At 39.4% G+C, this 27,524-nt stretch overlaps 1 protein-coding gene and 1 long non-coding RNA gene across 3 annotated transcripts; both read left to right on the top strand.

The window, feature by feature from the left end:
* Positions 1-84: 84 nt before the first annotated feature.
* Positions 85-27,091, top strand: PRPS2 (phosphoribosyl pyrophosphate synthetase 2). 2 transcript variants are annotated; one of them, XM_040582748.1, is made up of 8 exons: positions 85-270; positions 10,770-10,953; positions 13,530-13,550; positions 17,027-17,125; positions 18,112-18,236; positions 20,763-20,936; positions 25,035-25,194; positions 26,093-27,091. In XM_040582748.1, exons 1-8 carry the CDS (start codon positions 149-151, stop codon positions 26,183-26,185), a joined length of 978 nt encoding a protein of 325 aa, XP_040438682.1. In that variant the 5' UTR covers positions 85-148; the 3' UTR covers positions 26,186-27,091. The 2 variants fall into 2 exon arrangements, with proteins under 2 accessions (XP_040438682.1, XP_040438683.1); XM_040582749.1 differs by lacking the exon at positions 13,530-13,550.
* Positions 463-7,086, top strand: LOC121082967. Its single transcript, XR_005826189.1, has 2 exons — positions 463-929; positions 1,011-7,086. It is a non-coding gene; the product is annotated as an uncharacterized LOC121082967 (long non-coding RNA).
* Positions 27,092-27,524: the final 433 nt, after the last annotated feature.

Here is a 27,524-nt window from a genome sequence, read left to right as displayed (position 1 = left end):
TCGCCCCGCCCCCCGGCCCCTCCCCGCTGCAGGCGGCGGGGCCGGGGCGGGCCCGCGGCGCCGGTTATTTGCCCCCGCGGCGTGGTGCCCGCGCTCTCTCCCGTTCTCGCCGCAGCCCCGGCCCCCCCGGCCGCTCTCGCCCCCCGCCATGCCGAACATCGTGCTGTTCAGCGGCAGCTCCCACCACGACCTGTCCCAGCGGGTGGCGGACCGGCTGGGGCTGGAGCTGGGCAAGGTGGTCACCAAGAAGTTCAGCAACCAGGAGACCAGGTGCGCGCGGCGGGGCGGGCAGCCGTGAGCGGCGCGCGCGGCCACCGGCGCTGCCCTCGCCGGGGCCCCCTTTCCCGGCCGCCGGCCTCGCGCGGCGTTACCTGCGCGCGCTCCGGTCCCACCCCCGCGGGCGGCGGGTCCCGCCGGGGCGGCTGAGGCGGCGCGGCCCGCGAGTGGGCAGCCCGGGGCGGGCGCGGGGTGCGGCGCGGCCAGGCGCGTCCTGCCCGGCCCCCGGCGCTCGTCCCCGGCCGCCGCCCCCCCCCCTCTCCCCGGAGCCGGCAGGAGGGGCCAGGCGCACCGGCGCTGCCCCGGAGCTGTCCCGCTCGCTCGGGCTGAGCCGGCCGGAGGAGGGGCGGGGGCCCGGGCCCTGGGCAGGCGGAGAGCATCCTCCTGTGGGGGGAGAGGGTGGCGGGTGCTGCAGGCGGCCTGTCTGCAGCGTGGGGTTCATCCCGCCCTTGGCGGGCGGCTGGCCGAGCGGCTGAGCAGCTTTATCGCCGTAAAGATAAAACCGTTTTGGTTTTAGGTTGGGTTGATCTAGGGTTGCAGTGTATTGCGCGGTTCTGTAGTTGGGCCGGCTCTGTGTGTGAGTGGGCATAAGAGCAGGGTGGTAGTGATGGGCCAGGCACTTGAAAAGGAGCCTGGCTCGAATCGCGATTCAGGTTAGCCTGGCTCGAATCGCGATTCAGGTTAGCCTGGCTCGAATCGCGATTCAGGTTAGCCTGGCTCGAATCGCGATTCAGGTTTTGTTGCAGCGGGTCTTTATTCTGTATCAGCAGCCGGGGGTGTGTGGTGCAGCAGTTCCAGCTCCTGTGCAGCTTCCCTCCCCAGTCCAAAGCTGTTGTCCCGCATGAGGGTAGTACGGTTGTTACGATGGCCTTGGCTGACTGCTGGAAGTGCAGGTGTGTTGCGTTCCCGGCCAGCCAAATGCAGAAAGTGCCTCTGGTAACAGTGCAAAAGACCCTGTGTGACACCGTGAGGACAGCTTGCCCCCCCTGACTCCCTGAGAATGAGCTTGCAGGTGCTTTTTCTACTAATATTGCCTCTCTTTATGAGTCTGTCATCTTCGCTTTCTGACCCACCTGTTTTATTTACTCATTTTTAATGGAGAATTTTAATTTGAGGTGACAGCCCGTTAGCTGGTAAGACTGTACCGCTGCTGTTCTGTATAGGTGTATGAGACTTGGCTGCCAGCTGATCCTGAAACGTGAGTTCCTGACTGGAAGTAGCTGGCTAGTCTCTGAGGTTACTGTCTTGTTTGGTTTTATCTGTTCTTGTTCTGAATCTCCTAAACAAACGTGTTTTCATTGCTTCCTTTGAAAGATTAACATGGTGTATTCTAAAACTGCTCTTACAAAGCTTGTCCTTCTAGTCTGTCTACGTTTTTGCATTCTCAGTTTAATTGCTCTTGTTCTAGTTATGCTCACTGGCATTACTATAAACCCTCTTCCATTGGTGTTTATGCAACCTAATATTTGCACACTAACTCTTCTATTCATTCCTGATTAAATGAAGGTTTAAATCTTCTCTCAAGTCATTCCAGCCCCATACTCACTTTATTGCTCTTTGATCTCTTTTCTGCATGATAAAACTTAATTTGTGTATTTGGTTGCATGACTTTCTTGCTAACTTCTAATTTTTTTAATGTTTATTCCCCAGACACACTTATCTTTGGTTCTGCAGTTTGCTATGTTTTAAGGAGAGATTAACTGATTTAGATTTCATCCAAGGTAGAAATTTATCTCTAAAGTTTGCATATTTATTTTGTGAGGAGGCTTAATTAAATTCTAGGCTGCATCATACAATAATCTTTAGCTTATAATTTCACCTAATTTTTCAGGTATGCAGTATTGGCCTCTGCCATTAAACAAGTAGGTAGTGGTGACTGCAGCATGTCAGTAGTTTGGCTAATCTAGTAGTGCTAGTTTATTTTCTTAGGCAAATAGGGATGTAGTGTGGTATAGATAGGAGGAATGGCTCTAATCTAAACACTATTTCTGGTTGCTTCTGTTGCAACACAGTGACCAGTTAGGCTTGATGTCTTTTTTTGACTTTTTTTTTATGAACTTAAAATGCCTTAACACTTTAAATGTTTGGTTTTGTTTTCTTCATCCACTGCTCCATACTTATGAGGTTGTAAAATGAAGTTCGGGGCGGGGGGGGGTGTGTGGGGTGTGGTGGTTTGTTGTTTTGTTTTTTTTTTTTTAACCCCTCAGCCAGGACAGTTGTATCCACTACGTAATGTTTTAAGTGGGTAATCTTTTCAATATCCTTAGCAACTTATTTCAGGATTTGGCCTTCCTGTTTTGTAGACTAATTTTCATAAGAAAAAAATCAGCAATAGTAATAAGAGGATTCCTCAACAACGTGTTTGAAATTAAACTACAGCTACAGTTTATAAGATTTATGCTGTAGTGGTCCCTTCCTGAGGCATCTGGATTTTTAGTCTCTATAGAAAATTTTCATGGTGTGTGCATGTACGGAAAGATAATCTAGGACAATCTTTTTTCTTGTTGTGTTTTTAAATTTATAAACAAATGTATTGGCATTACAAAATATATTTGCAGTATTGCAGAATACTGGAACATGATTGTTAAAGTGCTCAGAGAACCTTAAACCTTACCGATGGCACTCTGGCAAACTCCAGTGCAAACAGATAAGCTTGGACCCGAGGGTCAACAAACTCTTGCTTTGTCAGATCTGTTAAGTTAGCAAGCTGCAGAGAAGATTCACCTTTTGTTAAAAGCTCTGGTTTGCAGCATTCCCTTAAACATAAATGTAAGTTATGGCTAAACTGATAAATATGTGCAGCCTCAAGCTTAAGTCCTTGTCAGAGTGTCATAGCTGGAAACCTTTAAGTCGAGAACAGCAGTTAGTCTGGCTTGCGGAATAGAGTGGAGGGAAGAGTCATTAAACATTTTGTGTTATTTCAACTCAAACAAGCTTTAGAGCCCAGTCCATAGCAGTTGTCAGTAGGTTTGAGGAACTAAAGCTGTGTGCCCTAAGGTTAGCTGAGGATAGGACCATGCCTGACAAGCGCTGTGGCTAAGTGGGCAGGTACATTCCCAACTCCAGGACATTTAAAATGAGAAGGGCTTTATATATATATATATATAAAATGTATACTGAGAGGAGCATATCTAGCAGTATCCCAGTTCCCCTCAGATTTAGCCTTTCAGCAGTCTTGCAGCTCTGTCTGTAACTCAGAAATGTAGTCTGTGCTAGAGGAAGTAAGCGAAATTGCTGGTAGACTTGGCCACTGCCCTGTTTTTTTTTCCTTCTATCTAAACTGTATGGAAATGCTTTCCTTCAGCTAACTACCAAAGTCCAGCAACCCTAACTAAAGCAGCAAGAGAGCTCTTCAGTAATGTCTGGTTATGGAAGATAACTCTGTTTAGTGTTCAGAACTTGTGTGTCACTTAAGTGCCAGCCACAGTGTCATGGTAGGAGCTTGAGGAGTAGCACCTTCTCCCTTATCTGGCAAATGCTAGGGCTGCAGTGGGGGTTCAGTCAGTTTATCTTTTTCAAACCCCACAAGCAACTGTCATCAGCAGTGTTTTGCAGGCTAGAGGAAGAGGAAAGGAATGGAAGTTCTTAAACAGGCATGGCTGTTGTAACCTCAGCATCGTGAAACTGACAGACATGCAACAGAAGCATACAGATACTGAACACTGAAGTTTTTCACAAAATTGTCTCCAAATACACTGAGACGGCATTTAGTTATAGTTGATACACAATTAAATCTCAAAGCAGGTATATTTGGTGAGTCAGCTGATTTAATAAAAATATTGTTGACTGTACATCACTTTTTTAATGATTGTATTTTCTTACAATAAATTGTATGTTTGCTTCTCTAAAGACTATTTATTTTAATTGTGTCCTCGAAATACTTGTTATTTGCAAAATGGGGAAACTGGAGTGAAAGGTGACAGTCATACACGCATCTGTCTCAGTGGAAGAAGTTAGTGCTCCTATCCATTCTTGTGAGCTTCCTGGCTTTCCAGTCAGATTCATGGGCTGAAGGCCTGCTTGCAGATCTTCTTGACAGATCTGTGAGGGAGGGAACTGGAGTCCTGCCCGGCACGTGAATTTGACACAGCCTTATTTAGCTGCTGAAGCTGGGTTGTTTCAAAAACATTAAGTGTATGCTTTTATAGAGGAAAGTATGGATTGAGTACAAAGGGACATTGCATGGGAAAAGCTGTGTTATGAGGGCCTTTTGTAAGTAAATAAATAAAACTGGAGTCTTGGACTAAAATTTAATCTTAGAAGATGGGGGAAAATAGCTGATTTTTATAATGAGAATTTTTACAAGGATCACTGTGAGTCTGTATTTCACACAAAGTGGAGTAATGAAAACAATTCCATGAAGAACTGAGAAATCGGGAGCAAAGCTGGAAACTTTCATATTGGTGATATATCTCAGGGAAGTACAATTGAGCATTGGGCTGTAACATTTCCCTCCCATCTTCTCTTCAGCATCCTCCAGCTCTTCTCTGCAGTTATCTCAGATAAGGCATGACCTCACTACATCTCTTGTACCCAGGTTCCTTTGGGTTTGGCTGCTGCAGGGGCTGTGAGGTGTGTGCTACTCACCCTCACTGGAGTAGATGGTTATGGTTTTTGCAGACACCTGATTGTGGAGTAAACAAGCTCAGGTGATTAGCTGGTGTTAAATTGGCTAAAAGCATAGAGATTAGGGATATAGTGGGATGTGAAGTGACTCCATACTGCCCAGACACTGAGCAAGTGATTTGCAGCTGGGGTTTTTGTGTGCTGCCTGTGACAGTGGAGGCAGCTGTGTCCTTTGCCTCCCCCACCCCCCCCATCCATGCTGTTGTGTGCAAGAAGAAACTGCAGAAACAGATTTTACTAGCTTGGCTGAACAAAATAAAAATTTCTTCTGGATTGCATGTTTTGTTTATATAGGGAATTGAAGGTGCAGTAAATACGGCCGTTTATCATGTTCTTCATTGCTCCAAATCAAAAAAGGCCAAAAAAATCTTCAAACTTTTGGCTTGACGCTTCCACTTTATTGACCTTTCTGTATACTTTGCAAGTTTAATCTTTAAGTAGATGCTACATGCTTGAAATTTACAAACAAAAAACAATCCATTTGAATCATGCTCGATGATCCCACATGTCCTTAGCTGTAGTGTTTGGTACTCAGCCTTTGAAGACTCTCTGTTCAGGTTTGTTAGACTTCTGTTTCCAAATTTCTGAGGGTTCATTTTGGACTACACACGGCTTAACCCAGAGCTGCTCAAGTGAAGGTTCCTGCCTTGTGGTGCCTAGCATGCCCGTGTCCACCATTAGGATGGGGCAGTGTCAATGAAGATCTAGTTGGGGGTTGGTCTTGGAGCTGTTACTCAAGCTGAAAGAGCCTAGAGCTGAGGGGAGACTGTGGGTGCCAGGAGATATAGGATACCTATAGACTTAAAACCAACTGGCATTTTTACTTTTTGTTGTTTTGGGCTTTGCTAGTACCTGCTTTGTTATACCACATCAGGGCAGTTAAAAATATTTGCCCGGTGAGTTGGAGGTTTTGTGTTAAAAGACTACTCTGCAAAATGCGTTCCCAAAGGTAAGAGGTCAAACACACCCTCTGCTTAGTGCTGCCCATTGGCTGGGTTTCAAAGGATTGCAAATTGAGCATGTGGACTGGTTTTGATCACCTTTGAAATATCGATTCGTTTTGCACACTGTATGAGGACTCTAGATCTTAGATTTTGGCCTCTTTGGAAATTAAGTGTCTGAAGTACACATCTACTTTATCAGTACCTAAATTGCTTGAGAAATCTTACTACTTGTAAGCATAGCTAGAAGTTTAATCTGCTGTAATTATTTTTAGAAGTACATAGACCCCTTTTAAGTGCATGATTTCAACAGGATACTAGTTATGGATTTACATTATTTACCGTTTAAATCTGGCTCTGCATACTTACTCCCCTGCTTGCCCACAACTGTTTTGTCGGGGATTTTTAGTTAGTATGTACAAATTTAAAATTCCCATTGCTGTAAATTCTGTTGGGAGCTTACTATAAATTTAGCTCAGAAGGAGCTGAGTCTGCTGTTACAGCTGATCTTTGAATTTTGTTTAACAGATGCTTCAACCATTGAAATTTGTTTGCAACATAAGTGGGTTTTAAGCCTTAGCCTTAATCTGTGGTAATTAGTCTTTCCAAGTTTTTACATAGTACACTGAACTCTCAAATCAGCCTTTGCAAGATGAAGGCAGATACCAACATCCAAACTTGCTTTTCATCATGTCCTGTCTTATGTGTATCTTTCCCACTAGACCCTTGTGCTTGTGGATTCCAAGCAACTGGCTCAAAGTTAATTACTTTTGTGGGCTATTAATTTCTGTAACTTTTAATTTAAAACCTAATTGTGTGGTGTCAGGGCTTTTAATGCACAGGTTCTGTTGACTCTTCTTGAACGAGAAGTTTATTTAAACTGTTACCAAATAGCTGAATTTGATTCAATTGCATAAAACAAACAGAGCTTGTAATCTTGAGGTAAGAGCTTGTTCTTGTGTCCTTTCTCTGTGTCCTTGCTATGTGGAATTGTTTAAATAACCCCACTAACAGTTAATGGGTCATGATATAGATGGTCTAACTGGAATTTAGTAGTAATGTTAGTAACTGCTGCAAAGTTTGACTGCTGTTAACTTAGTGTTCTCTAATAGATATTAGAGGCACAATACCTCAGATATCTGATACTGTAGTTTATAGTATCTTACTGTTTGCCTGTGTTATAGCTGAACGTGTTAAAAAAAAAAAAAAAAAAAAAGCCAAAGGAAAAAACCCTGAAAAAATGCAAAAGAAACCCCAAAACAAACACACACACACCCAAACCACTACCCACACCCCTCCCCCCAAAGAAAAACTAACAAAAAAACCCCCCGATCCATCCAAAAAAAATCAGCAGGGTTAGTACAGGCTACATCTGATGAAATACTTGCAACACAATGACTAGTTATCTTTTACTGTGTGGCTCAATGAAGGTAAAATAGGCAGCTATGTGTAAACTCAACCAACAGACACAATATTTCTCAATACTGATCTTTGAGAAGGTAGATGATGATGAGAGATGGGAAAAGCTGATCTGTTGCACAGCTATCTCCAGTTGATTGGGAGAAGATCTTTGTGCAATAATTACATTATGCTATTCTCTGGCATGTTTACCCAAGTGCTATGCAGGTGTTAATTTAAGCGTGATTTAGTTTAGTCTGTACGTAACTTCTGTGTCCACTAGAAATGGTATTTCTGTATACCTATGCACATACTTTCATATTTCTGTGTGCCAAATAAGTATGTCATGCTGGCCTGAAAAGCATAACCAAAAATTTTTCAAATGCATCAAGAAAGAAAGTAGTAGCATTTTTGTTTTTCAAGTTGTTTACAAGATGAAAAAGTTATTGCTAGCTTAAGGTCACTGAAAAGATAGTAATTAATGGCAATTGAAGAAGGATCGCTTCAGGTTCATTGTATTAACCAGATCTATATTTATCTCAGAGTATTCCCTGACATTTTGAAACCTGTTATTTCTTAGTAGTATGCTTAGAAATGACTGGGTTTTTTAAAGGAGCAAAACAACTCCAAGTGTTGTAATTCAGTGTTCTTTGTGGTTTTATAATGAGCAACAGGATCACTTATTCTTGTCATTCAGCAAAGTTGTTTTTTTTTTTCTATTACTGTTACATAATGTGTCTATGAAACTTTTGGTTACTTTTTTCCCTGAGTACTAACGACTTATTCTGCCCTTCTTTATCACTCCAATAGCATTCTCCCCTGAAAATTGACAGTGTTTTCTTCTTGGGCTTTTTCTACTTTCTTCTCCTTTGTAATGGTTCCTAGTTTGATTTCCAGAACTGGAGTCTAACCTCACAGTTCTGAGTTGAAAGAGGTGCCATAGAATTTTGCATGCGGTGGTGGTCATCTTTGGACCTTTTCCAAAGGGCTGGTATGTGACACTTGTTATTAAGCAGGTCTGTGTGCCATGTCCGCTAGTGATTATAATTTTTTAGAGTCCTTATAACAGTAACGATGGACCTGTAACAATGATTGAGGCTGTGCCCATTAGCTAGTGGGTGGATCATGGTAATCGTTTAGGTTGGAAGAGACCTTTGAGATCAAGTCCAACCATTAACACAGAACTGCTAAGTCCACTACTAAACTATGTCCCTAAGCATCATATCTATGTGTTCTTTAAACACATACAGGGACGGTGATCCACCACCTCCCTGGGCAGCCTTTTCCAATGCTTCATCACCCTTTTGGTGAAGAAACTTTTCCTAATATTTGATCTAAACCTCTCCTGGCACAACTTTAAGCCATTTCCTCTTGTCCTATTGCTTCTTACTTGGGAGAAGAGACCTACTCCCACTTCACTACAACCTCCTTTCAGCTAGTTATAGACAGCAATAAGGTCTCCCCTGAGCCTCCTTGGGGTTAAACAACCCCAATTCCCTCCTGTTCCTCCATAATACTTGTTTCTCTAGACCTTTCACCAGCTTCATTGCTCTTCTCTGGACACGCTCTAGCACTTTGTCTGTCTTTCAGTGAGTGGCTCAAACCTGAACACAGCATTTGAGGTGCAGCTGAGGAGCTGGATTTGTGCGTCCAGAAGCAATGACAGGTTTTGTTTATTCTTCTGGGAGGTGGTACTCTGGTATTTTAACACCAGAACTGGTTTTGGTAGGGCTTCTAATTAAGCCTGACCAGTTCTTCCCCTTATGGAATATACTTAAATGTCTTACTGAATTTGTTATGTTGTCCAAAAAGGAAAACAAACTAAGAAAATTGGTTGATCAAAACAGTTTTCTCTTAACAGCCCTATTGATCAAAATCTTGGACAGGGAACTAAGTTTTATGACCAAAAATTTGCATCTTTGTGCCATAATGAAAGCCTCCAAAAGGTTTCCTGGATTAACACTGACATATCTGCAAATGACACTGTCCTTGACCACCTCTGGACTTCCAGAGATCCTGGTGTTTGCTAGATGTTTTGCTTTCTTTTGGCCTTAAGAAATCCTGCTAGTAGCATTCTCGGGCAAAAAAAATGTATTCAATTAAGGAGAAAAATTATGACAGGATGTTTTTATGGCTTGTGTGGGACTGCAGAGGAGTCAAGTAGGGGAGCTGAGAGCATGGACTCAACTATCTTGATAGTAATAAATCAGATGTTTGCATGTCACTAAGGTTTTAAGCAGTAAATTCCTTTCTGTGTTTTGTATCTACAGAAAGCTAATGATTGTTACACAGCACCCCGAAAGCTGGTATACGGAAGCTGTTTGGACTGTGTTTGAGTAGAACAAGCTTCAGCACTGAAGGACCCATCAGAGAAATTATTCTACCCACATCTGGGCCATTTGGATGGTTTCCAGCTAGAAGCTTTTGCTTATTTGTCTTGTTTAAAGATGCAACTTTTTAAATAAGGGCCCAAGACTTTTAGCATTTAATAATTAAGACAAACATGACAAAACGTGGGTTTGAAAGGTCTGATCGCCTCATTATTTAGGAAGTCTGTATGTTTCTTTTGTTTTGCATGGATTCAGGGAACAACGAAGGTTAGTCTGCTGTTCTTACGTGTACGTTTTGGAGTAACGGGTGTGAAAAGTTAGTGTGGTTCAACAGTAGATTTCTATTGCTTGGGTCTATAATTTAGAAAGAATCCACATCGATTTGTTTTAATTTTCCTGTTTATTTGTAAGCTCTGTTTAATTTTTTAATTCTGTGATGTGAGCAGTGATCAGTACCAGAGCTTGCCTTGAAAACTGTGGAAGAATAAAATAACTGGTAGTATAAGGAACCAAAGTATGTAAGCACAGTTAGAGCAAATAAAACAACTGACAGACCCTGAGAGTTGTTGAGTCATGGTGAGCTGTTGATGAGCAGTCCTTGGCTTTTCTCTAAGATATTAATTTAGGAAAAAAAAAATACTTGGACATCATGTTGTAAATTTTAACCAGTTTTCTGTTTTGGGGCTGTGGTTTGGTACTTCTCTCTTCTAAAATACAGTAGTTTCTCAAACTGGCTAACATCTCAATTATCACAGAAAAAAATTGCCTTTTTTTAAGGAGGTATTTTGATGCCGGTAGTATTTAATGCTCTGAAGTTGGCTCTGTTGTTTCTGTACTTATGTAGGTTATTCTTTAAATGACCATCTCCAAGGACATGGCAAGGAGACAGAATATACAGACTAAAGAAAAAAAGCAGTATCAAACTTAATAAGAATCTGAGCTGCATCTGTGCTATAGCCTTAATTACACATTGGTTTGTGCAGACCTTGTGAAAACCATATCTAGGCTGAAATAAATTTTAAACCGACTTATGATGAAACAGAGTTTGTATCAAGGGGACAGTTATCCAAATCGCTGTAAAAAAATCTTACTCTACATGCAGATAATCTTATGAAAGCTTGTTAAAACTTTTTTCTGTTCTTTAATAATGCTTTTCCAGTTGTTCAAGGGTTTAAATGGTCTTCTCCTGCTCTTTCAGTGTAGAAATTGGTGAAAGTGTGAGAGGAGAAGATGTGTATATCATCCAGAGTGGCTGTGGAGAAATAAATGACAACTTAATGGAACTGCTCATCATGATCAATGCTTGCAAGATTGCATCATCCTCCAGAGTGACTGCCGTAATTCCATGTTTTCCGTATGCCAGACAAGATAAGAAAGACAAGGTAGGTAAGACACGTGTAATGTCAGGAGGCTTTTTTTCACCTTGTTCACTTGAAATTTTTGGAGATGAAACATATTTTCAGAAATGTTTAAGTAATTTGAAAGATTTGCACTTTTTTCCCCATCCTTTTTTGGTAAAATGTTAAATTATTTCATCTATAGGTGAAATGAAGTGAGACAAATTAATTTTTGCTTTTTTTGGTAATTGACATACCTTTGGTTTGAAAAAGTAGGCACGTCCTTTGTGTGTGGTATATTGCAGAGTGCTCTGCTAGCAAATCTCACCTTATGGGACTGTTTTTCCTGCTTTTTCTAGCTTTACTGTTTTTACCTCTTTATATGAAGAGAGTACACCCTTTTAAACATTTTAATTGCATGGAATTGAATCCTAAATTTGAAGTGCTGTAACCATTATGTAGGTGAAGTTTATCCTATATGGTTGAACAGAGCCAAATGGAAGGAACTAATGAAATCTGCAATGCATAACAGTAATTAATATAAACATTATTTTATGCTGCAAGGCAGGTTAACGAAGCTTTTGTTTCTGTAATTATTTTTATAGATGTAAACCTAAAATTTTATGGAAACTTGTAAAAATTTTTCTGATCTTAGTCCCCTTTTCCTGAATTTGATCTGCCATAACTGATGAATATACCAGTTCAGCAAAGCTGACCACAGTAACAAATTCTGTATGACGAGTTTGTTTTTAAAAAATAAAGAACATAAATTTCCTATCTCTCTATATAAAAATACCCTCTAGTATGTTGTGTGACTATTACCTAAACTCACTTGAAAAGAACCAACAAGAATAAATGTGAATTTGGCTTTTAAGAATGAATTGCAATGGTTAACTCTTTGGAAAATTGCCCCTATCCGATACTTTCCATAAATGGACTGCCCCTTCCCTTTCACTTTGGGCATCAAGGAAATCCCCCCCCAAAGCCCTTCTGTTGTTCTTTAGTTTATATTAAAAAAAATAACAGTACTAAGAAGTAATGCAGAAACTAAAAATAATAGCAGCTATTACAAAATATGTAATGCTCAGCCTGTGAACAAAGCTTAATACAGAAAAGTTATTTTCTGGTATGCTCTTGAAGTGCAGGTTCTCTAACACCGTACTAACATTATCAAAACCCACTTGTTATACTTCCAAAAATAAAATCCAGGAGTTGGATAGTAGCTCCATATTCTTTGCCTAGCTCTCCTAGTTCTTCATTTTTGCTGTGTTTCGTATTGAATAATGCTCTACCTTGATCAGGAGAGCTGAAATACTACTTTTTATCAAAAGAGCTTGAAAGGGAAGCAATAAATGTTGTGCTGAAAAAGGAAAGCATCTCACTACGGTTTGATTTCCAAATTGATATTGGAAGATTCTGCTGGACCATACTGTAAGTTCTGGGTGTGGGAAAAGGATGAGTATGTCCCAAGTTTTCCACGCATCCAGGTTATGCCTTGTCAAGGGAACCCAAAATCCATGTGACAGACTTCAGAGACACTTAAAACCTGTAGTGTAGTGTAATCACCCAGCATGCCACCTAGGAGCATCCTGTCTTTTAGAAATGGCATCTGAAGATGGATAGCCTAGGAAAATGGTTTTGATTAACAGATTTTGAATGTTGTTCCAGACTATTCTCTAGAATAGTTCAGAGTTCTGCAGTTCTAGGCAAGCCATTTCTTTTTCTTTTTTTTACCTCTGTTTTGCAATTGAGAAAATGTTTGCCATCTTTGGAAATTAACCTTGGTAGTTGACCTCCATGTTGCAAAATAAGCTATAATATAGCTGTCAGCACTGGGCAGCTTATTGACAGGGAGATCTTTCCTCCCGCTGTTGGATTGCATCACATCATTTGGTCTTTGACCCGTGTTGAGTGCACAAGCTTTATATGCTGCCTGAAGTGTCAGAGAAGTGCCAGCCATTTTCTTCCTATGGTTACACACAAGTTTTCTTTTCTGTGGAGAAAGTTATTGCTGTAGTTTTCTTGACCATGAACTGAAGCAGTGTAATCTTCACTCGCTGGATGCTGTTTTCTGGTTTGAATTTGTTAACGTTAATCCATAAAGAACTAAATAGACTGAGTACTTGCTGCTTGAAATAACCCTGTATTCTTCATGCCTCTTGCAGTTATGATCACTGAGAACAATGAAAGTGCTCTTGATTTATTTATTTAAGGAAAGGGTCTTGCAGTAAAAAATCATATTCTGAACAAGGCCTGTGTAATCTACTCTGGAAATTCTAGCATTAAACCTGAACTAGCTTTAAATGTGAAACAGAGGTTAAAAAAAAAGGCTTGCTGAGAATCGTAGAAAAGTTGGTAAATCAACTTAGACACAGTCAAGTACTGCCGTAAACTGGAACACTTCTGATACACAAGCTGGCTAATTTAAAATTAGCTCAGGTGTATCTGTGTTTGGCCATAGTTGCATTCATGCATCCTCTAATCATGCTAACCTTCAAAGCCATGGGCAGGACACATTTATGTAGGATGCTGCAGAGATGCCTTTGAGATAAGTTCAAAGTAGAGTGACAGGTGAGTTTGGTGTTCTACAGCTCATGTAACTTTGTTTTTTTGATTTGTAGAAGGGGTCCGTGGAGCGTTGGGTAGGTATCCTTATTTATTTTTTTATCTAACACTATGCATTTCCATTAATATGGCCTCAAAGGGTGAAACTTACTGGGTTACATTATGTATAACTGGGAACATTTTCAGTTTCACTTCTTGATTCGTTGTTTCACCTGGGCCATGATATTAATGCTGTGGAATAATTTGCTACTAGAAGATTCCTAGCCTCTAGTTAAAAATTTGTCTGGACATTCAAGATAATGGCTGTCAACTTCTGAAGCTTCAAAGCATATCTCATTTTTGAAACAATAAATTTAGGTAATACATTAGTGAACATTCAGTATCCATACACTTCACAACTGGCTTTCTTGGAAGTGAAAGTTCCAGTTATAAATATTAAGGGTTTCTTGGAAATTTTTTCAGTATGCATGTGTTGCATTTTGAGCAAGACAATGTAATAAGATGCTTAAAGCCAACAGAGCTTTAATCTTGGTGGACAACTTCTACTTTCAGCTATGTGTCCTTTGCATAGTTACTCTTGTGAGGTTGTTAATATTAGCTTTGTGGATTCCCCCCTGCCCCTGGTAATTTCAGGAATTGTGAATAAATTTGTAATGCATCACAAAGGAAGAAATCATTTATACAACTTATTATATGTAAGTGGGGAATTTGCTTAGGAACTAAAAATTCAGTGATTATTTTTTTGCAATTTAGTTTCTGTACATAATGTTATGTTGCGTTTTACACTAATTCTGAAATTAATCTCAAATTGTCAAAAAATGGAACAATGAATACTGTGAATTTCTTTGTGTTCTTGCCTCTCTGATCAGAAGCAAACCTTACAAACTTGAAGTTAAAGAAAATCTTGAGTTCTCATCTACCTTTGTCATCTAAATTTCTGAATAATGAGGCCAGGTTATCTGAGGTTCCTGTGAATATACATCCTTTGATTTAAAAATCTTCAATTTGGACGGTATTGTAGCACAAATATTTTGTATGCAAGCAATCAAATCCTTTTGAACATGTGTATTTTTTTAATGCACAAGTTTATGTAAAGGAAACTGTCGGATAGCTGCAAACTTCGTTTGTCTTAATCTCCTATTAGCCCGTTTTGAGAAACAGGTATTGGTGTCTGGCTATCTTTCCTTCCAAGACCCTCTGCCTACCAACACGTAGGCAATCTGATGTGTGCATGTCTGCTAAAACAAGTTACCTAGTGGTAAAACCTTCAAGTTTTTCCTTCTGGGAAGGCAGCCTGCAAGGCCAGCAGCTGAAAGAAGTAACAACTGGTAATGTATACATTAGTATTTGATGCAGGAAAGTATTTTGGGTGGCTTTTTCTGTGATGGTGATACTCATTATACGTGAGACAAGCTAAGTGGTATTCGCGTTGAACAGAAATGGGGAAAAAATAAAAGCAAAATTCAGTATGCTGGATGGAATGGAAATGGCAAACCATGTTCTGGGAAGAATATAATTTGCCTTTAGCAGCTAGCCTGAACTAGTTATCTGTTTCTACCAGAAGGGGTGGTCCTGGTTTGCCATCTTCCCTTCTTTTCCATTTGAGCTGCCTCATCCGGGTGCTGTGGGTCCAGGCAAGTCCTGGTGTGCAGTGCAAGGGAAGTGGTGGGAGTGTATAGCTTGGGAAGAAGGGATGGAACAAGCAGGGGAGTAAACAACTTGTTTCAGCATCACCTGTTAGTCCAGCTTAGCAGTAGCATCAAACCAGATCTTTGTGAAGACCTAATAGGAGAACGTTGTGATAGTCTCCAAAGAGTAGAAACTAAATCTTTGTCTTATGAGATGTTGCCAGAGACTTGAGAATGTTTTGAAGCCTAACTTGAAAATGTCAGTTTGTACTGGCGAGGCAAGCTGAAGTGATCAGAAATCTGTATGGCATAAACCAAAAGTTTACTACAAGTAATAAAAATATCCAGAAAGCTTTGGTTGACTTGGGCCTTATGGAACTGAATTTAAATGAGGAGCAGCATAGTCCTCAGTAGCTGGAAGATTGTCCGTGCTGAAGTACTAATGTTGGCAAACTCTTACAGAAGCCATGTGCATCTGAATTGCAGAGATCTAGGGAAGTACTGGCTGTTGCATGTATCTGCTGTGTATCTTAAACAGATGCCATGGTGCTGATGTTCTGTGAAACACAAAACCAGGAGGGATGGTTTTTGAAATGAAGCATTTCTGTAATGATGGTGATTAAATTTGATCCACCCATAGGAAAGACTGCAATATTGCAGTTTCCTTTCTGGAAGGATGTTGGCAACCTACATGCTAAAACAGAGAAATGCCAAGTTTCCACCTAAATTAGCAAATGTTTTGAGGAAAATACTGGCTCCTTGATATGACACAGGCAGAAAAACTTCCAGGTTAAATTTGCAGTGGTTCAGCTTGTTTTCAGTTATGCCCTTGAGCACTGGTGGAGCACATTTTCATTATGTTATTGCATTCTAGTTGTTTGCATGGGGTGGAGGCAGAGCTGAATGAGGCTGTTTGATAAGAGGTGTAGCAGGAGAGCATACTGTGCCAGCAAAAACCAAGTCTAACAGTGAGATGGAACCTCTGAATAGCGGTTGTGCTTTCATGCTAATGTTATTGCCAGCTATTAGCCTTATTTAAAGACTGGCAAAAACCAAACAGGAGGTTTCTTTTAGTATTTCTATTACCAAGAAAGCTGTCTAGAGCAGCATAACTTTTTTTCAGAGCACAAAAGAACTCCTAACAAAACTTTGGAGTTGCTCACAAAAAAATGAGGTATCTTTCAGGTATGATTTTTCATCTTTATGTTGCTGTTTGTTCTGTATCCTTATCACTTTTTAAAAGTTCTGGACATTGGCATTAACTCTGCTAATTGGATTTTTGCTCTTTGTTCTTTGCACTTCTCTGGCTTTTTTCATCCCTTCTGTCCCTTTTGGGAATTTTAGATTCCCAATTGCATCCAACAATTAAGCCTGAATTAGCAAAAAAGAATAAATAGGCTGGGGTGGCTGGCCCCTGCAACATGGATCTGGTACAAGCTTTACTGTGTCATGAAGGAGTGCTTGATAGTGTGTTATAAAGCAGTGCTTTCAAAAGTTGGGTTCACCCAGTCTTCGCTTTTGGCAATGTTTTTTAGAACAGGATAGTTGCATGAGAGTTGGATGTTAATTACAGGGTAGTGGCTTAGAGAAATGGAGTTTTTCTGACTTTCTGTAATAGAAAAGCTAGCTAAAAGTTTTCAATAGAATTGGGAATTTATATCCCAAATTTTATCTGCTTTTTTAGTCTACTTCCTACAAAGCATTATTAGGCAGACTGATTTAGATATTCTGAAATGTTTTGCTGAGTTTCAAAACCCTAGTAGCAAGATCAGCTGTTGACAGGCTGCTTTGGCAATAGTTCTGAAGCTCTTCATATCTAGATTCTAAATATTCTAAAGGAAAAATCAATAAAAGTAGCTAACTTTCTGACTGTGCTTCTAGTTGGCATCTTTTTAAAAACTAAAATTTTGTGCTTTATTCCTCAGAGTCGTGCTCCAATTTCTGCAAAACTTGTTGCCAACATGCTGTCAGTTGCAGGGGCTGACCACATCATCACCATGGACTTGCATGCCTCTCAGATCCAGGTAACTATCAGTTCTTACTAACAGTGGCTAGGAGTTCTACTGAATTAATGTGAAAGGCTAGTATTAACTATCTGTTTTTTCTCATTGTTGTGAAAGGCTATGTACAGAAGTGAAATTCTTGGGGTTCAGAGTCTCGCTATCTGTTTCTAATTGAATTCCCTTTTTGAAGGAGACCAGCCTTGATTTTATGGGGTGATTTTGCAGGCATTTCAAATACCTGTGCCTTGGAGTCTTCAATAGAATTTGCCAAGTCCAGAACATAAAATATACTGGTTTGGGGCACGTTCTCTTAATCTTGGCCTGGTCAGAGATTATGGTATTGCTCTAGATAGTTTTGTTGTTACAGCCAAGGGAACGATATTCTCTTAAGAGAAGTGGAGACAAAGGCTGGCTTACTCGGACACAGAGCAAACATAGTTTATCATTCTCATGTGTACCTCCTTTCAAGATACCTTGTTTTTCTAGAAAATATCTTCTCTTCCAGTTCTGGTATTCTGTTTAATCAGAATTTTCTATTATGCTGTATGGCTGTCATGTAAATAAAAAGCAGTTTCATTCGTGGCTTAATACGGATTTCTTGTTACAACTTGCACAGAAAGTAAGATTCCATTTCTGCTGGTCAAGTAATACTAACTCGAATCTTCATATTGAAACACTGAATGTCAAGCAGTTGAAATTTATCGAAGTTGAGTATTACTCACTGGATTTTTTTGAGAGCTTTTCAGAAGCATAATTTTACTTGAGTGCCTGAAGGTGATCGTCTTTTCTATCATTTGAGAACAGATGTTCTCTATTTCGCTACTATTGGGTGACATGCTTAGAGACATTAGTATTTGTCTAGCTTCTGCTGCATTTTGTAGTAATATCAGAAGTCAGTGTAAAATACTATCATGTATGGTAGTCAAAGGCTCTGTTATTTCCCTTGTCTTTCTTCCAGGTAAGACATAAACATATATTCATAAAACTCTTTTTCCCTTTCGGACTAGGGTTTCTTTGACATTCCAGTAGATAACCTGTATGCAGAACCTGCGGTGCTGCAGTGGATTAAAGAGAACATTTTGGAATGGAGAAACTGTATCATAGTCTCACCTGATGCAGGTGGTGCAAAAAGGTACTATACAAGCCTAAAAAATCAGTTTTCCATACGGTTAGTGGTTAATGAACTAGTTTGTCTAGTTATCTTTTTCCTTTATGAATTGTGCATGATATAGGATACATCACTGATGAATCCAACTGCGTTGTAAAAACAGAACAACTAGTTCGTATGTTGTTCGTGCTTGAAAACATCCAGGAGCATTCTATAGTCTAAAGAAAATCTTTTTCTCTCTCCCTGGATATGCCCTCATTAGCTGAATCCCTCTGCAGGGGGGAAGAGATTTTTTTCCTGCTGCTTGCTTCTTTAGTCCAGTTGCTGCATCTCTTCCTGCTTCACTCTGGAATTGCCTAAGTTTCCCTTCTCTGTCAAATCATGTGGCCTGTCCCCACTGTACCTGCTGGCACTTAGGTAAGAGCTTGTTTGAGTTGTTTCTTTTTTCATTATGTTATTGCATTCTAGCTGTAAACCTATTGACCCCAAGTTGTGCGCTGTGGATACTAGAAAAAGAGAGTAAAGTTTTGTTTTGAGTGGCAAAAGGTAAAAATAGAGAAGTTAATTCATTGGAGTGCTTCTTCATTCACAGTATGCATTATTCATTTAGCAGACTGTCCTTTGTATGGTATCTGTTGAGTATAAACTAATGCAAAAGCTCAGAAGCATGCTGGCTGGTGAGGTATTAAACCATGCCATTAAGGCAAAATGCTTATTTTAAAGTTTTATTGGTTGTGGTGCTGCTACAGAATGAATGGGAGCCAAGGCAAACGATATAAGAATCATGTGAGCCTGTAATAATTTAAATGTTTGAAATGTAGTAGGGGGAAAAATGTGAAAGACCGTCACAGTTTGATTTTAATTGAAGTCCTTGGGTCTGTTGTGAGTGTTCATGTTGTAATAATTAATAAGGAAATAAGACTGATTAGAACTCCATAGCTGTTTTCTTTTAGGTTAACCAAGGTAAAGATGTGAAGAATATAAACCAGGGAAAGCATTCTAAAACTGGGATGACTGTCAGTTAAACTTCTTTGTTCCTATCTGGATACTGTTGTTTCCACAGTTGTTTGTTTGTGGTTTTGTTTTTGCTTTGTTTGTTAAACAAAATACAGCCTTTGCTAAGAATTCAAATAAGACAGCATTTTTTCCCCTACAAAATATTTGTACATTAAGTTGCTTGTAAGAGAGGTGGGTGGAGGTGGGGGTGTTTGAGGACCACTGTCACTCTATTTAACATAGATGGAGTCTATCTTTGGTAACTTTCTGTTGTAATGCAATCGAGCAGTTACTGGTGAAGTAGGGGATAATGTTGCTTTCAGTATAATCACAGCTTCTCTTTCATGTCCAGTAATGTAAAGAAAATGGTGTAGCTTTTCCATTTAAAACATGTAGACCTTAAAAATAATTATTGGGTTAATGAAAAGTGAATAGAATATGAAGAAAGCTTGTCTTAAATTTTAAATCCCTAAACATCAAAGAAATAAAAGAAAAAAGCTCATTTAAAATACCTGAATTCTTTTTTGTTTTTTTTACCATTTGTTTGGTGTTTTTACCCAGCTTATTAAATTTTATTACTGAAACAAGATATGCAGATTCCATAGTTATCTTAATGCCTTGGATGTATTGAGATTTGATATGAAATTGCACTGTCTCAAAAAATGCCAAAACATTTGAGGTTTTTGTTTGTCACCCAGTTGTTGAAATACAGTAACTAACAATTCCTTCATATTTAAGTGGTAGAGAAACAAAACTGTATTCCCTGTTAACTGTGCATGTTAATAAACTTGTTAACGACATTCTAAATGTAGTCTAAAAAAACAGACTACAAGGTTGTGGCACCACAGAAAAAGCACGGTATTGTTTATTCCTGTGTCTTTATACCTACCAGCTCTGGCATATTAAATAACCTGAGAAAAGCAATTGGAAGACTGTAACAAATTAAATTTGTTATTGGAGGTTTGTCTGGCCACCAGTGGTCACCCTGAATAGTTTTAAAAGATCTTTGTCAAGCAGATGTATGCTAAGAGAGTTACTGATGAAGTAAGCTACTTGCTTACTAGTCAAGTGCTGCTAAAAGAATTATTAGTCACTATTAACTTGCTTGTTTGGGTTTCCCTTTGGTTTTATTTCATGTTTCTACAATGGTATTTTCAGTTAGGATATTAAAGTGCATGCTGCTGTGGGCATAGAACTGAGGCTACTCTACTTTAAATTATCTAGTGTGACTAGGTATTTCAGCAGTTTAATAAAAGCTTGTGAATAAACAAAATGTTTTCAAAGCTAGGCACTTAATGACAGAAAACCCAAGTCAATTCAATATAAAAACCAAAGCAAAACAAAACACGATTTCTGGAGTATGTCTTTCTGGTTGTACTTATTAGCAGTGAATTAAGATTGTTGCTAACCTGTCTTACTAGGTGCAGAAGTTTGTGCTGCAGTAGTTTGACAGCAGGAAACTTTAAAATTGTGTTTTATGACAAATGCAGATGTATGGCTCTGTTCTTTCTTTGAAAATAATTCCCTAAATGTGTATTTGTTCCTGTAACTTAGGGTTACTTCAATTGCTGACAGACTGAATGTGGAATTTGCTCTCATTCATAAAGAAAGAAAGAAGGCAAATGAAGTGGACAGAATGGTCTTGGTTGGTGATGTGAAAGACAGAGTGGCAATTCTTGTTGATGATATGGCTGACACATGTGGCACAATATGTCATGCAGCAGACAAGTAAGTAGTATTATGAACTGGCCCCCTGTCTTGATGTACGGTAACCTTCAGACAGCTGGTGAAAGCAGTTGCTGTGTCCTGTATGCTTATAACCCAGCCTGACCTCTGTAGCATGAAGTGTCTCTGATCCTTGTGTCTATAGGTCACACAGTATTGTGATCAAGCTGTGTCCTTCTTTAGAACATGGAATTGGGAAAATATTTACAGAAATACATTATCTGTGTTTAGAAAAAGGACAGAATGAATACGAAGTCATAGAACTTGGAAAGAACTTGGGCCATCTAGCACACTTTTCAATTCCAAGGCAGAAAAGACAGAAAATCATTCTCTTGAACTTCATCATGGAGCCTTTCCACTTTCCTTAGGCAATCTTTCACAAAGCTTTACTTGATTTAATATTGGAAAGTATTGTCTCCCCAGTGTTTAATGCATGTTTAATATTAATCTTTAATGCAAGTCTTCCTTATAAAAACTACTTGTACTTTTCATCCTGGGAGGTGAGAATAAATTTTCCTGACTTGTGTCTGGAAGTTAGTTGCGTGTTCTCATTACCCTCTAGACTAAGTAACTTCAGTTTGTTCAGTCTTTCCACACAGTTTCTAGACTTTTGCTCTGTTATCAATGCCCTCTGGATTCTTTCCAGTTAGCCCACTTGTTGGAGCACAGCATGTGAATGTAGGCCCACTAGCTTCACTGAAGCTCTAGCAGTGCTAAGTAGAAAGGATTATGTTACGGTTTTCCAGCTGGCTTTATGCTGGTATCTTTCAGGGTGGTGGTATAGTTTTTCCACAGAAGTTGGCATTTTTGACTGCACTGAACTTTGGTAATGTCTGTAGCCTTTAAAAAAAAAAAAAGTTCCAGATTCCTGAAACGATTCATTCTTCCTATCGTTGGCCATATATATGGCAGCAACTCTAGCTTCAAAATAGTTTTGAAAAAACTGGAGGAATGGGCTGAAATTCATTAAGAAAAAGTGTGAGGTATTACAGGTGAACAATGCTGGACTAAAGTGCTCCTGCCCTTCCATGCATATCCAAATCTGTGCTACCAATTTTGGTTTAGGAGGTCGACTGCAGTCTAAACTTGCCCACAGTCCTCAGGTTTTAAATCTGCCGTTCAAAGATCCTGTATTTTGATATTGTTTATAGCAAAGCCCACCCCCGTATGATTGTAAATAGTGCACATTGGAAGTGGGAAGGAACTGCTGAGGAGAAAGACACAGAAATGTGTTAAATTGATGTTGCTGAACATTTACTGTAGCATTGCTACTCTTGGATGTAATCCTTTCTAAAGCTGGTATGTGTCAGCTGAGAGCATCTTGAATTTACATTCCTGTCCAACGTATTTGTAGACACTGTGAGGGTATGAAATACTCTTGCATCCAAGATGGGTCCATATAGTACTTCCTGCCTGACTCTATTCGAGTCATAGAATCGTTTAGGATGGAAAGGACCTCTGAGATCATTGTCTGTTAACCTAGCACTGCCAAGTACACCACTAAACTGTGTCCCTAAGTACCACATCTACACATCTTTCAAACACCTCCAGAGATGGTGACTCAACCACTTCCCTGAGCAACCTATTCCAATGCTTGACAAACCTTTCGGTGAAGAAATTTTTCCTAACATCCAATGTAAGCCTCCCCTGGTGCAACTTGAGGCCATTTCCTCTTGTCCTATAGCTTCTTACCTGGGGGAGGAGACCAACATGACCTCACTACAACCTCCTTTCAAGTAGCTGTAGAGAGCGAGAATGTCTCGCCCAAGCCTCCTTTTCTCCAGACTAAGCAACCTCAGTTCTATCAGCTGTTCCTCATAAGATTTGTCTTACAGACCCTTCACCAGCTTTGTTGCCCTTTTCTCAACAAATTCCAGCATCTCAATGTCTGTCTTGTAGTTAAGGGGCCCCAAACTGAACACGGTATTTTAGGTGTGGCTTCACCAGTCCTGAAAACGGGGACAGTCACTTCCCTAGTCTTGCTCTCCGGACTATTTCTGATGCAAGCCAGGATGCTGTTGGCTGCCTTGGCCACCTGGGCACACGGTTGGTGTTGACCAACACCACCGGGTCCTTTTCTGCTGGGCACTTTTCCATCTGCTTTTCCCCAAGCCTGTAGTGCTGTGTGGGGTTGTTGTGACCCAAGTGCAGGACCTGGCATTTAACAGTGTTGAACTTCTTACAATCAGCCCATCGGTCCAGCCTGTCTAGATCCTTCTGCAGAGCCTTCCTACCCTCAAGCAGGTCAATACTAGTGCCCAACTTGGTGTTGTCTGGAAATCTGCTGAGGGTGTGCTTTCCCCTCATCAGATCATTGATGAAGATATTTAAAAGAACTGGCCCCAGTGCTGATTCCCGGGGAACACCACTTATGACAGGCCACCAACTGGATTTAACTCCATTCGCCACCACTCTTTGGGCTCAGCTCTCCAGCCAGCTTTTTACTGTGCAAAGAGTACACCTGTCCAAGCTGTAAGCAGCCAGTTTCTCCAGGAGTGTGCTGTGGGAAATGGTGTCAAAGCAACAGGGTAAAGCTTCAGTGCCAGATACTACTGTTGGTGGTTTGAAGTAAAGATCGTCCCCTGAGTCTACAGTCTTTAGTTGCAGGCTTGCTGTTTGCATCTAGATAAAAAGGATGTGAAAAACTTGTGGCAGAGGGATTCATATGATTCATATAGTCTTGTGATTCTTTTTACTTTGTTGGAAATCTGATGGAATTTTGCAAAGAGATGTTGTACAGTTGTTTGCTATCTGCATGCTAATCTGCATCAGACCCCAAATCATGTTTCTAGGTTGTGCCCTTTGTAGATCAAACCCACAAATTGCCTACCCGGTGATTTTTTTGAAATATTTTTTTAATACTCCTGGCATAGAGGAAGTTAATTAATGTCAAAAAGGGGCCTTTGTTTCCTGATAAGAAAGAAGCACTTTATTTATCTACAGGAAATTTCTAGAGAGCATGTTCTAAAACAATCAGAAACCTTCAATGTACCTGCAGTGTTTGCTAAGACAGATGTTTTTGTGTGAGTGAGGCTGCCTTGTATCATGCTCTTGGCTTGAAGTAGTGCTTTTCATTAATGTCAAATCTAGGTGAGATGTACTTCGTGCTTAATTAGGCTTGCTCACCCAATTACTTTAGACCTCTTTTTGTCGTAGCAACCTAGACGTATGTAAGTAGATGAACCAAGAAATGTATTTTCAGATCCAGCAGATCACCTTGCTAAGTATGAACTTAAGTACACACTCTCGGTATGCACCCTGTTGTAGTACATCCTCCTTGTAGGTGGCAGTTACTAAATGTAATGCTGAGACTGACCAGAAAACTTTGGATTCTGGTGAGTCATTCAAAATGAGATGATGTTTCTGTTTTGTTTCTCTTCCTATCTTAATGTGTTTGTACTATGATCTGATAAAGTATCACTCTTCAGGGCCTTCGTTTGTAAGACTAGAAAGGAGCTAGGACATAGCTGAGCATACAGAGGCAGAGACGCCAGTCAAAACTAAATTAAGAGGTTGACTCATTCACAAGGTGTTCTAGTTCTGTGATTTATACTTTTTTTTTCCTCCTGTGGTGCATCATTTCACTACATGCTTGAATCAGCAGCATGTCTTCCCACAAGCTTGCAGTAAAGCTAGGCTTTTAATCATTAATATTTCTTGTTCCTCAGAAACTCTTTCCAAGTGGAATTGTTTGAATTCCAAATGAAAATAACGGTACACAAAATGAAAGCACAGTATTTGTGAATACTGCCATCCAACCTACTTCATTTTTGCCTGATTAAGATAGAAAACTTGTGCTGGAATTCAGTTGTGTTGTGCTGATATGGTCAAAAGTGCAGCATTTTATATTGGTATCATTCCTACTTATAGCAGCTTTCTTATTTAATTGGCTTCATCTGGGTTTTTTTTTGTGAGAGACTTACTCGTATAACCTGGAAAAGTTAAAAATTCTCTGAATTAGTTTGTAGATACTTACATTTTTCCTGTAGCTTCCAGGAGAAATTTGTGTGTAACATGTATTTTAGAGAGCTCTGTATGTGTTTTCATCTATAGTAGTGTATGTAAACATGTATCACAGCTTATTTTTCCTCTGTTCTACAGGTTAGTATCTGCTGGAGCTACTAAAGTTTATGCCATTCTTACTCATGGCATCTTTTCTGGTCCTGCTATTTCTCGGATTAATAATGCATCATTTGAGGCGGTTGTGGTAACTAATACAATCCCCCAGGAAGAGAAAATGAAACACTGCCCAAAAATTCAGGTACAGTGGTGGTTTTGTCATCTGCTCAAACTCTGGAATTGCATCTTGCTGTTCACTGACGCTAGAATTTGTGCCTTGAGAAGAAAACAATATTCTGAAATATAGTTTGCAGAACATCTTGCTTAAAGCATGCTAAAGAGCTGTTTTAAGGGGATTCTGGTAGTAGAGTATTGCAAAATATTGGGTATTTACAACAGATTGAGTATGCTTGACTGTGAAAGAGTGGCAAATGTAAAATTGGCTGGATTGGGTTTTTTTGATCAGTATTAATCATACAATATTTGTATGTAGAAACTTCAGTTACGTTATTGTGGATGCCACAGAAATCTTAGATGGTGTGCTTTTCTTAAATAACTAATGAAAATGCTCAAAATAACAAGTTTCTTTTTAAAAACCAAACTGAAAATGCAAAGCTGACGTGTCAGTAGCTTTTAAATGAGATTGTTCTGGGAAGTCCTGTGTCCATTATGGAGTTTTTTGTTAGTACAGAATGAAGGAAAGCATAAAAGATTGGGTTTTTTAATGCAATATTGAGTTTTTAAAAAGCTTAAAATGTTTTTGGCATTTATTGAAACAAGGCAAGCACTTAAGTTATACTTCCCTTAAACTGTATTTGTGTCAAGTGGACACTGCCATCTGATGGCTAGAATAGTGGTTTTTGACAACATGCCCTCTGCCAGAAATCTTTAGCAATATGTCTGTGCAGCAATTCTATTCAATGCTTTCTTACTCAATCTTTTAGTTTTATGTTGCATTAATGCAGTTAAGTACCTATGCTTTAATATTATTTTACTTCCTAGAAGAGGTACAAGCACAATTGTAAATTGAATAAATATTCATATGTTTATGCAATGCCAAGAAAAATAAATATAAACTTTCTTCTTGAATTTTATTTCAGTTTATTGACATTTCCATGATCCTGGCTGAGGCAATTCGAAGAACACACAATGGTGAATCTGTGTCTTACCTGTTCAGCCATGTCCCCTTGTAACTGCAGGAGATTGCATTGCATCTTTGCAAAGATCCCTTCAGCTAGCACTGTTTTTAACAATGCATCTCAACCACAAGAAATTAGTATCTTTGTACAATTCCAGAGCTTTTATGTTTAATTATTATATTTGTCTTGTAATTACCATTTGTTGTTTGTAAGTGGGCAATAAATCTCAGTCTTGCAGAAACTTTGTGAATTCCCCTGAGAGTCTGGAAGTCTTGTGTTGCCTAATTTTTTATGTGCCCATCCTCACTTTCTGCTAAACTTCTGCTTCAGATCTGTTCTTCTATACAGAACTGCAAACTGTGCATAGAGCTTCATGAGTTGTATGTTAGATCATATTCTTTGTTAAACTAAATGCTGCAAGCTTAGGTATCTTGTACCTGCTAATCTCTCAGGCAAGCAGATGTTGGGTTTTGTGCTATGTTTAACTACAATGAATAATATTTTATAAGTCCTAACAGAATGTAAATTTCAATGTTAATTTTAAGGAACTGTTGACATATCCATAGTATTGAGTTTCATACACTTCACATCCTTTTTTCCACATGATATGTGGCTGCTATTTTCTTTTGTAAAGCTCTCATTACATTAAATCATTTGCTTAACATCTATTCTGTGCAGTTACTGTCTTCAGTTGTAAGATTAATGTTTCAGTATTCCTGGGATAATTAATTTTGTGTTTCAATAATAAGGACCAATTAATAATGAGCAGTTGGTTTAAATTTCAGTTTTTCCCCATAACTTTTTGACATTCCATGATTGTGATCATATTAATTATTTTGTTGTAGATTTCCTGTTAGTATTATAAAGCTTCACTATGCAAAGTCCAAACAGCAAGTTTAAACACCCTTATACAAGCTGGTCTCTACTTACATTTACTTGATTAAAAAGTCTTTGAAAATACTTTCTGGTTTCCTGTTTTTCTAACTGCACAGTCAATAGAGCTTCATGTTTCTATTACAAAGTATCACAGTACTTCACTGTGGAACCAGTGAACAACGGTAGACTTAACGACTTAACTAGTCTTGAATACTTTTAACATTGGAGAAAATCTTTACAAAAACAGTTTTGCATCTCGTATACAGAAAAAGCTTATGGTTAACTACTGGTAATGCAGTCAGTAATGGATTCGGAGGGGGGGGGAATAACAATTCTAATGTTAATTTTAGGTCTTTCAATCCTTCTATGGAATGTTTTCAGTCTTCCTGCTAAAAAGGGAGAGTTTATGTATTAAGGTAGTGTTGTCACACCTAGGTCATGGGAAATCTCAGTTTCTTACCTGAAATTGCAGTTGTTAATTACAAAAGCATTTGCCATGCTTGACAGATGCTTCTTT

Source organism: Falco naumanni, chromosome 2 (genome assembly GCF_017639655.2).
Source record: "Falco naumanni isolate bFalNau1 chromosome 2, bFalNau1.pat, whole genome shotgun sequence".
Taxonomy (NCBI): domain Eukaryota; kingdom Metazoa; phylum Chordata; class Aves; order Falconiformes; family Falconidae; genus Falco; species Falco naumanni.
Note: the sequence above shows the minus strand (reverse complement) of the source record. Positions and strands in the feature narration are given on the sequence as shown.